The following is a 13,053-nucleotide window of genomic DNA, read 5'->3' as shown; positions in this document are numbered from 1 at the left end:
GCTAAATGAACACTTGAAGAAATAACATTGTAAAATATATAAATAATATAACAAAGCTAGAACATAATTTTGAATAAAACCATTAATGCAATGGAATCCTCATGATATGAGTATTTGTGCATAGTGGTAGGTGATTAAACTAAGTATGTTCCAAAAGCTATACGACAGTAAGAAGCTGGATTGTTAAACACAAACACACAATATATGTTCTCTGCACAAACTTGACATTTGGTTTTAAGGTTGTGTTAATTATAACAGTAAAATGTAAACTGTCAGGAACACAGTGTGTCTTATCCCCTGCTACCATAGGATGCATTTTTCCAGACCAGACTGAATTTATCCATCGGAGTAGAGTGGGGCTACATTTTGCCCAGCCAGTTTTATACATTTAATTAGTATTCAATCTGGGCAGATGTTCATGCTAATTGCATGGCTGAAATGCGAAGAGGTAAAGTTCTTGCACACCAAAGCTACACATTTGAGGTTCCCCTAGCTGTCAAATGTTTAAGTGTTCTGTACATCTCTAACTAAATCCTTCCTCTGATCTCCCTGATTATATTTACTGAAGAGGCATTAGAATCTAAAAGGCTTAGCACGGCTTTGGTCTAGGATGCCTTCTTCTTCTGCCACACAACAAGTACTCCTGAAGGCAGCATAATATGTATGTGAGGAGAGGGGCGCCATCTTCCAAGATTCAGTTGACCTTGACAAGGGAAGGGTTTATCAAGATCAGATATACAGCAGTTACACATGGGGATGCCTAGGGCAAAGGGTGGATAAGGTAACCTCATGTTGGGAAAGTCCGGATGAACCCGGATGGTGGTTTGGTCACTCACCTGTTAAAGAGCATGACTATATACACATATATGTACAGGATGATTGTTGGGGAAGCACTAGGTTTGCTGGAAACAAGCTGTTGAGTACTGTCAAACCCCTGGAGGCATTTGCTTATTTTGTCTCCCAATTACTGCTCCCCTAGAATGTTGCCAGTTGTATAAACATATAACTCCCAAACTCTGTAGGTATGGATCACACACATTTCTGTTTACACAGAAAGAAAGCTGCACTCATTCGAGTGTCTGTGGGTCACATTTTCAAAAGACTCCTTCAGCAGGAGCTCTGAGACATGAGAAAATTCACCGATTGACTGAGTTTACATTAATAAACAAACAAACAATCTCCACTGTGAAACTAACTGATCCCCAGCCCTAGCCCCACCTGCCTGCATGCTGGTACTGTAGAGATTGGAAGGCCCCCTAGAAAGATCAGACTCTTAACTACAAAGAAAAACACTGTAACATCATCAAGACCCACAGCAGTCACCTGGTTTAGAATGTTTTCCTAGCCTTAATCCTAACCATGCCCCCTGCCAGGCATGTTTAAACCTGTCATTGCTAGGAGACTTGCTGTTTGGTAAATTGACACAGAAGATCAACTGCAAGTAGGGAGCAACAAGTGTTAAGACTTTTTTTCTTTGTTGTTCAAATGAAGCCCCTTAGAGGACATTTCACATCTGATAGCATCATTAGTGTTCAAAGGCAGATGGAATGCATGAGATCACCAAAACACAGATAGAGAGAGCCCTGTGAAATTTGGTCAAACAAAATACAATAGAAACTGCAGCAAGAACAAAAGTGTGGTAATTCAAGTGAAGAAAAGCATGTGTTTCTAATTAATACTGCAGAAAATTAACACAAACACATGTATTATTTGGAGGTAGCGATGGACCCAAGCTACAAAGCTCAGATCTGGATCCTGATCTGAACTTCTTCAATGTTTGGAGTCCTAGGAATTGGGCCAGGTTTCTGTACTCTGAGAAGATAGAAAATTTATTCTGTACTTCTCCATCATGAATGAGTCAATTGGTAATGAAACAAAACTGATTTGATTTGCACGTCACTGTGTGTCTTCAAGTTACTATGTGCTAAGCAACAGCTAAGACATTAAGGCCCCATCTACACTGGCAAGTTTGTGTGCAGTAAAGCAGCTTTGAGCGCTGTAACTCCCAAGGTGTACACACTGCCAAGCCACTTAGTGCACAGAAACTGCGCAGATGCAGTGCTAGAGCTTTCTGCGCCACGGCTACAGCACTGCGGTGCCAGTGTAGACATGGTGGTGATTATAGCGCTGCGATTGGCCTCCAGGAAGTGTCCCACAATGCCTGTTCTCACCTCTCTGGTCATCGGGGTTTGAACTGTACCACCCTGCCTTCAGGTGACCAACCGTCAGCCCCACCCCATACATTCCTTTGCAAATTTGAAAGTCCCCTTCCCGTTTGCTTGGTGATGCGTGCAGCAGTCTCAGCGCATCTTTCCAGGTGGCCATGCCTGCTCCACACACCAGGCAATTCCCTGTTTGGAGTAATGCTGAGCTGCTGGACCTCATCGACATTTGGGGGGAGGAAGCAGTGCAGTCCCAGCTGCACTCCAGCCATCGGAATTATGATACCTACGGACAGATTTCTAGATGCACTTTGACCCTGAAAGGGGGCCATGACCGGGACACACTGCAGTGCAGGGTCAAAGTGAAGGAGCTGTGGAACGCCTACCACAAGGCACGGGAGGCAAACCACCGCTCCGATGCTGCGCCCATGAGCTGCCAGTTCTACAAAGAGCTGGACATGATACTCGGTGGCAACCCCACCTCCTCTGCACAAGACCCTGTGGAAACTTCAATGGCTTGTCTGCCAGTCGAGAGTGGACTGAGCCAGGAGGAGGCAATCTTGGATGAAGAGGGGGAGGGGGACCCAGAGACAGAGGATGACTCGGAGGTCAGAGTTGCATGCAGTCAGGAACTCTCTTCTACCCCGGAGGAGCCTACCCAGTCACAGCAGTCGGAGCTTGGCAAAGCACAAACAGGAGAGAAGGTCCCTGGTAAGTGGATCTAATTTTGGGAATTGCTGAAGCGAGTTGTTGGGGGCAGGAGGGTTGCTTAAGCGAGTTGTTGGGGACAGGAGGGTTGCAGAAAGCAGGCTTGTCTCCCACCTCATGACTAGTTTGAGCAGTGGAACAGGCTGTTGATACATTCCCTCACTTCACGGGAATCTGCCTCAGAGATCTCCAGGAAACTCTCGTGGAGATACTGGGAAATCCGCTGCCACAGGTTCCTCAGCAGAGCTGCTTTGTTTTGTCCATTAATGGTAACTTTCCCGCGCCACTTTGCCTTGACGGGTTGGGAGACCATTGCTTCACACAGGCTAGCTGCATAAGCATCAGGGTGGAAGTTGCAGGCTTGGAGAAGACTCTCCCTTTATTCCCTGCTCACCCTCAGTAGCGAGATATCTTCCATAATAATCATCTCCTGTGGAAAGTGTGGGGACAGGAATGATTATTAGGACCCCCTGCAGTGCTGGCTCTCCCCAAGAGCCATGTGCCCAGTGTACAGCAGGGTCCGGGAACAGGATTTTCCCTGCCCCTGTGGCTACTCACCATTTTGGGGGTCTTGTGTCTCATGTGTGCTTGCCTGGGGTCAGCCAGTTAGTGACAGGTGTGTGAGTACTGTCTGTGTTTTAAAGCACTGAAACAGTGTTGTCTTTGTTGCAAACAATACTGCTTCTGTAAAATGTTGCGTTTAAACTTCACAGAGGTGAGCTTGGGAGCACAGCTCCCTCTTTGTTATCAGTGGCAGAACGGCTGCACAGAATTAGAAAGCATCCAAGAACAACTAAGGAGGACTTTATGCGTGAGGTTGTGATGCACTCCGCTGCTGAGAAAAAAGAATTGAAGGAGTGGTGGGACAGCGAGAAGAGGGACCGAAAGGAGAACGCGGCACACCAGAAAGAAGCCATGGAGCGACTCTTAACAGTTATGGAGCGCCAAGTGGACACGCTCCAGGTGATACCAGCTCTTCAAACAGAGCAGCTCCGCGCCCGCCCTCCCCTGCAGCCTCTGTCGCAAAACTCTTTCCTATGCACCCCCCACACCACCACACTCTTATCAACCTCCTGGCTCCACACACTACCCGCAGCATTCCACTCCTCCCCCTCACAGTCCAGCAGTGTGGAGTCCCAGTACCCACTGCACTCAACACCCATTCCTCTGCAGTTTGGCTCTGCTGAAGTCCAGCACCCACTGCAACATACTCCAAAGGAGAAGGTTGGGTATGATCCCTGGACATACACAAATCTGTAGCCATTCCGGGACCCCTCCTCCTCTTGAGACCTTCCCTTCCCCCATCCCCCTCCCTGCTGATGATTTTTTTCATTTGACTCTCTCCTCTGATTGTTGTTTGTGTTTGTTTGAAAGCAATCTTTATTTTATTAAGTGAAAGCAAAAAGAGCACTGCAAAGCAACATACAATTATGTTAAGGTCCCTTCTTGCATCATGTGCACCAATCACCTCCTAGCATTACAAGTACTGCAATCCCGAGCATAGCAACAAATATTAGTGGCTTTCAGCTTCAGATTGCTGCCTCAAAGCATCCCTGATCCTTATGGCCCTGTGCTGTGCCCCTCTAATAGCCCTGGTCTCTGGCTGTTCAAACTCAGCCTCCAGGCGCTGAGCCTCTGTGGTCCAGTGAAGCTTTCACCCTTCCCTTCACAAATATTATGGAGCGTACAGCACATGGCTATAAGCATGGGAATATTGTCATTGTCCAGGTCCAGCTTCCCATAAAGGCATCGCCAGTGGGCTTTTAAACGGCCAAATGCACACTCCACAGTCATTCTGCACTTGCTCAGCCTGTTGTTGAACCGCTCCTTGCTGCTGTCAAGTTGCCCCATGTATGGCTTCATAAGCCACAGCATTAAGGGGTAGGTGCAGTCTCCTAGGATCACAATGAGCATTTTGACTTCCCCTACAGTGATCTTCTTGCAGCTTCTTGAAGAGGCCAGTGTTCCAAAAGATGCGTGCGTCATGCACCTTTCCGGACCAGCCTGCCTTAAAATCTGTGAAACGCCCATAGTGATCCACAAGCACCTGGAGAACCATTAAGAAATACCCCTTGCGATTAATATACTTGGTGGCTAGGTGGTCTGGTGCCAGAATTGGAATGTGTGTGCAATCGATCGCCCCTCGGCAGTTAGGTAAGCCCATTTGTGCAAAGTCATCCACAATGTCACGCACGTTGCCCAGAGTCACGGTCTTTCGGAGTAGGATGCGATTAATGCTCCTGCACACTTCCATCAACACGACTCCAACGGTCGACTTTCCCACTCCGAATTGGTTAGCAACCGATCGGTAGCAGTCTGGAGTAGCCAGCTTCCACAGTGCAATCGCCACGCACTTCTCCAACAGCAAGGCAACTCTCATTCTCGTGTCCTTGCACTGCAGGGCTGGGGCGAGCTCATCACACAGTCCCATGAATGTGGTTTTCCTCATGCGAAAGTTCTGCAGCCACTGCTCATCATCCCAGACATGCATCACAATGTGATCCCACCACTCAGTGCTTGTTTCCCGAGCCCAAAAGCGGCGTTCCACTGTGGTCAGCACCTCCATGAATGCCACAAGCAACCTTGTGTTGTAACTACTACACGTGGCGAGTAGTAGTCACACTCCTCTTGACTTTGTAGTTTAAGGAATAACTCCACTGTCACTCGTGACGTGTTGGTCAGTGCAAGCAGCATACTGGTCAACAGCTCGGGATCCATTCCAGCAGCCCGAAAGAGGCAGGGCAGGGCGCACAGTACACAAACTGTTGAAAGATGGTGCCAAATGCGGACGGAAGCACAGGGATTGCTGGGATGCAAAGCAATGCATCGTGGGGCATTGGGACAGGACCCAGGATGCCCCACGACCCCTTCCGCCTTCCCACAAGTCTTAGCGACAAGAGAGAAAAAGGTGCTCTGTGGGATAGCTGCCCAGAGTGCACCGCTCTCAATAGTGCTGCAAGTGCCGCAAGTGTGAATATGCTATTGCGCAGGCAGTTGTCAGTGTGAACACACAACAGCGGTTTTCCTTCGGCACTCTCTGAGCGGCGCTGTAACTGCCAGTGCTGTAACTTCGCCAGTGTAGATGTGCCCTAAAACTCAGTGAGTTGAGTCAGCTGATCACGGTGTGATCATAACACTCTGTTGGATGTATTTTCTTTTTCATCTGTGTGTAGCCAGCTTGTGATTTGGCTCAATTTTGGCTTGACTCTGCCTTCAGCAAGACCAAGTCTAACTCCCTGTTTAAGAGACATAAGAAGACTAGAATTAGAATAAGAGATGAAGATGCAGATGTATTGAGTTCAAGAGCTACTGGAAAAAGATGCCTGTTACTCTTCTATGCTACAATAGGTGCCTTCTCTACCCATATGAAATAGTATGATTACTTTTAGGAGAAGGTATAATATATGCTGGAAATAGGACCAACATTTAAGTGTGGAAAGTGACCTGCTTGTGAAAGTACTCTGGGTTGAGAGGAAGGAGAAAAGGCTACATAAAGGTCTCAAAGCTGCAGGCTGAAGTGAATGTGACAAATGTTTAGAAAACAAGAATGCTAGCCATGAAAAGATATATATATATATATATATATATAAAACAGAGAGAATGCATTCCCTCTTTGGGAAGTTGTGTGTTTAGAGTCAGGAAACAAATATTTTAGCATGGGGACTTTCCCTAAAGGCTTGTCTACATAACTAGTTAGTGCATGGCAAGCCAGGGTGAGAATGTAGAGCACACTAGCTTGCTGGCACTAACTGGCTGTGTGGGCCCTCCTAGTGCGCACTCAAGGTTCCACAGTGAATTGTAATGTCCTCCCTTCCTGATACAGTGGCTTCCACTAGGGTGAAATGACACTCCTGGTATCTAGGTACAGATAGCAATAGAGTTAAGCAGACCGCTACTGGAATGTTTTCTTCAGTTCTGGTGTCAACAAATCAAGAAGGATGTTAAGAAATCGGAGAGGGTTCAGAGAAGAGCCACAAGAATGATTAAAGAATCAGAAAACATGCTTTATAGTGAGACTCAAGGAGTTTAATCTATTTAGTTCAACAAAGAGAAGTTTAAGGGGTGACTTGATCATAGTTTATAAGTACCTACATTGCGAACAAAAATTTGATAATGGGTTCTTCAGTCCAGCAGACAAAGGTGGAACAAGATCCAATGGCTGGAAGTTGAAGCTAGAGAAATTCAGACTGGAAATAAGGCACAAATGTATTTATTTTAAAGTAATTCACCATTGGAGCAATTTATCAAGGGTTGTGATAGATCTCCATCATGAGCAATTTTTAAATCAAGACTGATGGTTTGCTAAAATATGTAGTCTAATTCAAACAGAAATGAACTCAGGAAGTTCTATGGCCTGCGTTGTAGAGGAGGTCAGACTAGATGATCACAGTAGTCAAGCCTATCTTTATAATCTATTCATCTAAAATAACAATAAAAATAAACATGATTGTGTCTGTGAGGTTGTTGAGTCAGAATATTCAGTGGGTTTTAGTACAACTTTGTGATCACATTGAATCATAAAGTACTGTAAAATGGAATGCTTAGTAGTAAATTGGTTGACATTACCTGATCTTTTGCAGTTCCTTAGCAAAAGTAGATGAATTATCCAACTATACATCAATGGCTTCTCTCCTGCAATCAGAGGTGACATGTGGAGGGGGGCGGAGGGGGCACTTTTCCACTCCCCCACCCCCCCGATTTCTGCCAGGGTTTGCCAGCCAGGTGCCCCACTCTGTGAGGCAGCTCCTGGAGCTGTGCCCAGGGGAGAGGGAGCAGCAAACAGCTGGGAGCTGCAGGGAGGGGCTGCGAGTCAAGCTGTTTTGGGAGGGGACAAACCTTTAAATTATGCCCCCCCCCCCCTCCCCAATGTCAGGAGGTACCAGTCATCTCGGCACAGATTCCATCTTGCCATTAGGCTAGGAAGGAGCTCATCCTAACACTGCTCTTAAGGAAAAGTTTGAGAAAAGAACGCAGCTTTGCCAAGAGGCATTGCACAGGAGCATTCAGAATACATGTATCCATTTGGTTTGGGTAAACAGGAAGAAGACTTTTCATATAGGACAGAGGAGTGGAGGAATGAGTTGGTTCAAGAGAATGGATTATTGAGATCTTCAGCACCTAAAAGGGTGGTATGAATCCAAATCCAGGTCAGTAGTGATCTAAAGCAATTGTCCTCCAATGGCATTTTGGTGACCTCTGTGAAATTAGTCTGTGGCCTTAGCCTAGTTCCCAGATCACAGGTATCAACTTCACAAAAATGACCACTGCAGAGGTAATCCATTTTCATCTTTATTGAAAGTTTCAGCAGAGGTCAAGAATTGAAAAGACATGGAGTCTGATCTACACTCTAACTCTTGTGCAGTTGGCCCTTTGGGTCAGGGATTAGGCCCACTAGAAGGGAAAAATTGGCTATACCTGCTCTGCAGATAATTAGAACAGTCTCCAAGATGTTAATTTGGGAACTTCATGAGCACTAAATTTATTTAAAGAAACAGGAGATAAGGTTGCTTTGCTCTGGGTCACATGGGAGAAGCTGACTGACAATCATTAGAATTAAGGGGAATTCCTAGTGGTTCCAACTGGAAGTATTTAATTGTTATGAAGTCTTGGAGGTTTGCATTCTGTTAACAAAGCTAATGTTCCTAACATCCATTTGTGCCTCTCTCTCATCTGAATGGAAATCACTTTCTTACTTACATTCCCAAGTTAAAGTATGGTATTCCGTTAGTGTGAGTAAAACCTCAAACCACAACAGACTTAGATACATAAGATGAATTACACCAGGATGAATTTGGCCCAGAGAGAAAGGAAATGATTTAGCCTTTCATGGCCAATGGTAAGAACAATGATAAAAACAAAACTTGGTTTGATTTAGAAATTATATCGATTGCAGGTAACTGTCAAATAAAAATAAACCCAAGAGCTTGTTTTTCTATGGTATTCAGGCAACAAACAATACTGTTAAGTGCCACAGAAAGGTTTATTTCAAGTTTTGTGTATGAAAGGAGCCTCCATCTTCCATTTATATATGTGAAGATCTAGTTAAACATGAACTAGAGAGTTAGTTTGCAAGATGCTGCTGCCCTCTTTTTTGGTGTCCAAAGAGGAAATGTTATCATGCTCTACACCCCACAAAATACGTTTTTTGCTAGGACTTTAGCAGTAGGAATATTGTTGCAACTCCAATGCCACAGTTAAGTTATCTAGTAGTAGGAAATACAACAAAACAGAGCACTTTTACAGCGGGAATCTTCCAGTGGCTGGATTAATTGACTTCAGAACTACTTTGCACCACTCAGGTGGCATGTGCTGGATAATGGGGCTGATGGTATTTTGAGAGTGCAGGAGTACCTTTAATGCTTACCTAAAGAGAGTGTTTCCTTTGGGTAAAATTTACCTCACCTCAAAGCATGGATTAATGGGCTTTGAGCAGGAGAAGTGTGAACATAAGAACAGCCATGCTGGGTCAGACCAATGGTCCATCTAGCCCAGTATCCTGTCTTCCAAAAGTGGCCAATGACAGATGTGTCAGAGGAAATGAACAGAACATGGCAATTATCTAGTGATCCATTCCCTGTTGTTCACTCCCAGTTTCTGCCAGTTAGAGGCTTAGGACACCCAGAGCATGGGGTTGCATCCTTGATCATCTTAGGTAATAGCCATTGATGGACTTATCCTCCATGAACTTATCTAACACTTTTTTGAACCAGTTATAGTGTGTGGGTTTCGAAAGGTAATGCCTCATCTCAGTCTGTGGGTGAGGAACTGTGGAGCTCTGGATCCATTATTCCAAATCCCAGGCTCCAGGTAGTAGAGACCATAACATTTATCCATCCCCTAGAGTTGGACTTGTAGCCATTGGATCCACAAACACAGTCAATCTCCAATCCCCCATCTCCAGGCCAACCTCCTATTCTAGCTTCTCGCTCCCTTTCTTGTCTTCCCTGGCCTATTTGAAACTGGTGCAGAATCTAGCACTGATATGTACAGGGTGTGGACAAAGGCCCCTGTACATCTGTTCTGCAGTATCCTGAGAAACCATGGAAATGTGTAAAGAACCTCTCTCTCTCTAAAAATAAGGTAGCATTTTAAAACCATTTAGTTCTGAGAAGTTTTGTTCAAGAAGCATAAAGAATAAATTCCATCATACCTGCACTAGATGAAGTGTTCTTGTCCTACCTCTCACACTCCCAAGTAGTACCAGAGCTAACAACAATATCTGAACCTAAGTGGACATTAATTTCAGCTAGGGAAATGTACAAGCAACTGGCTGCAATGCTCCGTAGCCTACTACAGCAGATCTTGTGTGAACTTTCTTTTAAAAAGCCAACTATCTCCCTTCAGGCTACAGTGTTCAACAAAATACCACAGTTTCTGTGGAAATGTCATGAACTTCATTCCCCCCCCCCCCCCCCCCCCCCCCCGCCATCATGTGCCCGCATGTGACAGGGAGATCCGCATTTTTGTTGCTTTAACAAATATCTTTGCTCAAAGCACCAGAAATTATTGGCCAAAGCTCACAGACTCTCCCACAATCACATTAAGTACTCTAAGTTTAATAACTTAGCTCCCCAATAGCTCACTGGGTAATGCAATCAACCATTTCCCTAGGAATGCGATTACACTGAAAGCAACAAGGCACAGGGTAGATAAAGATAACTTTTGTTGCCCTCACATACTGTCTGTCTGAATACATAAACCTTCTGGCCAAAGAGCTCTGTGGTCTGAAAGCTTATGTACCGAGGCTCCTACTGTATATGGTTAAACAGAACTAGCACCTTGCCATCTTATTTTTTTAAATGACCCAGTCAGGAATTATTTCCACCTATTTCTGAAAGTAACAGAGTCCTTTCTCTTTTGTTTTGCTAGGTTCTGATGCTAGCACAATTGAAATCCAGATCCCAAGTGAGCTACATGACTTAGAGGATAATGATCCTGATGCTAAATAACTGGAAAACTGTGAAAGGCATAAAATGGGTATCTGGAGACATGAAGACGTTCTCAAGGATTTGCCTGATTGTTTCCCCTCTTTTATAATGCACGTATCTTTCTCCCCTGCCCCCCAGCAACACCCTCAGTACATGTCTGATTGCTGAGCTCACTTGCTCTTAACAATTTTCTAGCATTCAAATTGAAAGAGCACTTTTTTTTTGATAGATTTAAATGGCCTGAGCTGTGGACTAGACATAGAGGGCCAGATTCAGAGATAATGTTTAAGGTAATGTGAGTTAGGATCCTTTACATTCACTCTTCCTCACACATGGCCAGGAAGTCTAGAAAGTGTAAGTTAAAATACAGAAGAAGCACCTACTTATGAGGTGCTTTCTCTGTTCAGCTCTCTCTTTTCACCCTTTAGTATGTAAACGTAACAGGGTGTGCTTCCTTGCGTCTAGGTCTGGGAATGTAGCTCTCACTGCATCCGGTGCCTCCTTGCTGCGCATTGGTCTGCAAGTTGCTTCTGTAACTTGGCCCTCTGGCCAGGTCACCATTTCATAGAATCATAGAATATCAGGGTTGGAAGGGACCTCAGGAGGTCATCTTGTCCAACCCCCTGCTCAAAGCAGGACCAATCCCCAGACAGATTTTTACCTCAGTTCCCTAAATGGCCCCCTCAAGGATTGAAATCACAACCCTGGGTTTAGTAGGCCAATGCTCAAACCACTGAGCTATCTCTCCCCCCACCACTTCCAAGGTTACAAAATCCAACAGGACAAACGATCCAAATGCCATCTCCTGAGGGTGTTCATCCCCAGCTTGGGGCTCTATGCCACTCTACCAGTGGCTAGCAGGGGAACTCGGGCCTGCCCACTACACCGGATTCCAGTCCAGGGATTCTTCAACCAGCAGTCTAGATCTGCTCAGGCCTAGTCCCTGTTGCTGTTTCTCTGGGCTCCTTCCTACCCAGCCTCTCTATTGTCTTGCCTGTTTCTGTGTTTACCCCTGGAGCTTACTCTATTCCCTGTGGCTACTACACCACTCCTAGCCTCTTGCCAGACTCTTTACTCCAGGGTAGGATCTCCAGGCTTACTCTCTGTCTGGACTTCTTCCTTGTCCCTGATGGTCTCCCTCCTCCAGGGAGTGACTGCAGACTCCTTCCCCTGCAGCTCCCTTCTGCTTTCAGCCTCCTGGCTTTATAGTGCTGTCCCAATCCTTCCCCGGCAGGACTTCACTCTTAACTAACCCTGGCCCTGCATCTTGCCAGGTAACTAATTGGCCTCTCAGGCCCTTGATAACCCTAGAAGGGCTGGTGTGGGGTGCATATCCCAGTACAGTGAATTATACAAATTAGACTCCCTTTGAGTCAAATTCTAAGGTGATGTGCAAAGGGACCTGTAAATTACATGATAAAGTGGTGAAAGTCCAAGCAAGTAAATCAAGGAAGTCTAGATGGAATCTAAGTTGGCGTAACATACACATTGAAGGGCTGGATGTAAATTATACTCACTTATACTCCCTCTTCATTTACTTAAATTCATCCCTGAATTTGGTCCACATGGTCCAAAGAGATTATTCATTTGCCAAAAAAATAAAAAATAAAAGACTTATGTTGAGACTGATGGATGTAATTATGATTATGATTATGTACTCAAGGAAATTTAATGCAAATTCCTGTCAAATCTAGATTAGCATGATTTAGGTTGTTTTAGGGTGACTGATTAATTCAGCATACTGGTTGATTGTAAAAAAAATGGTTTCTGGCACAAGCTGGGTGTATTTTTAGAGGGAAAAATCTGATCATTTTGAATTTGTACATCATGCACTGTATGTATGGTACCTTTCCTGCTGGTGGAAAATGCCATGCTTTTATTGATATAGCTTTGCTTCTTTTTGTTTTGTTAAAATGCCATGGGCCAGATCTTCATCTTGAAATCAATTAAGCTATTCCAATTTACACCAACTGAAGATCTGGCTATGTGAGACATTCCTTCTGGTTAAGGTCCTTTTAATTGGTTGTTATAAAATTAACTGCAGCTTTTATGTATGTATTGTCCTTTAATGTTCACACTAAGACTTTGAACCTTATAAAGATGAAGGAGCTATAGGTCAAATTGTGTTGTCAGTTACACTAGTGTAACTCAGTAGAGTTGATGGAGTCGGTGGAGTTACTCTGGTGTAACAGAGACAGAATTTGGCCCTATGTATTGAGTTTGGACTCCTCTTTGAAGATAGTTATATTTTCAGA

General features: G+C 44.8%; 1 protein-coding gene across 1 annotated transcript in view; it reads left to right on the top strand.

The window, feature by feature from the left end:
• Positions 1–10,819, top strand: part of LOC112117174 (G-protein coupled receptor 143) — a 38,459-nt gene extending 27,640 nt beyond the window's left edge. The window contains exon 9 of the mRNA XM_024215072.2: positions 10,740–10,819. Within this exon, the coding sequence (XP_024070840.2) occupies positions 10,740–10,819 (80 nt within the window). The remainder of the gene's footprint in view (positions 1–10,739) is intronic.
• Positions 10,820–13,053: the final 2,234 nt, after the last annotated feature.

The sequence above is a fragment of the Terrapene carolina genome, unplaced genomic scaffold, assembly GCF_002925995.2.
Source record: "Terrapene carolina triunguis isolate 2854851 unplaced genomic scaffold, T_m_triunguis-2.0 Scaffold22, whole genome shotgun sequence".
NCBI classification, from domain to species: domain Eukaryota; kingdom Metazoa; phylum Chordata; order Testudines; family Emydidae; genus Terrapene; species Terrapene triunguis.
This window is presented reverse-complemented; position numbering and strand designations above follow the sequence as displayed.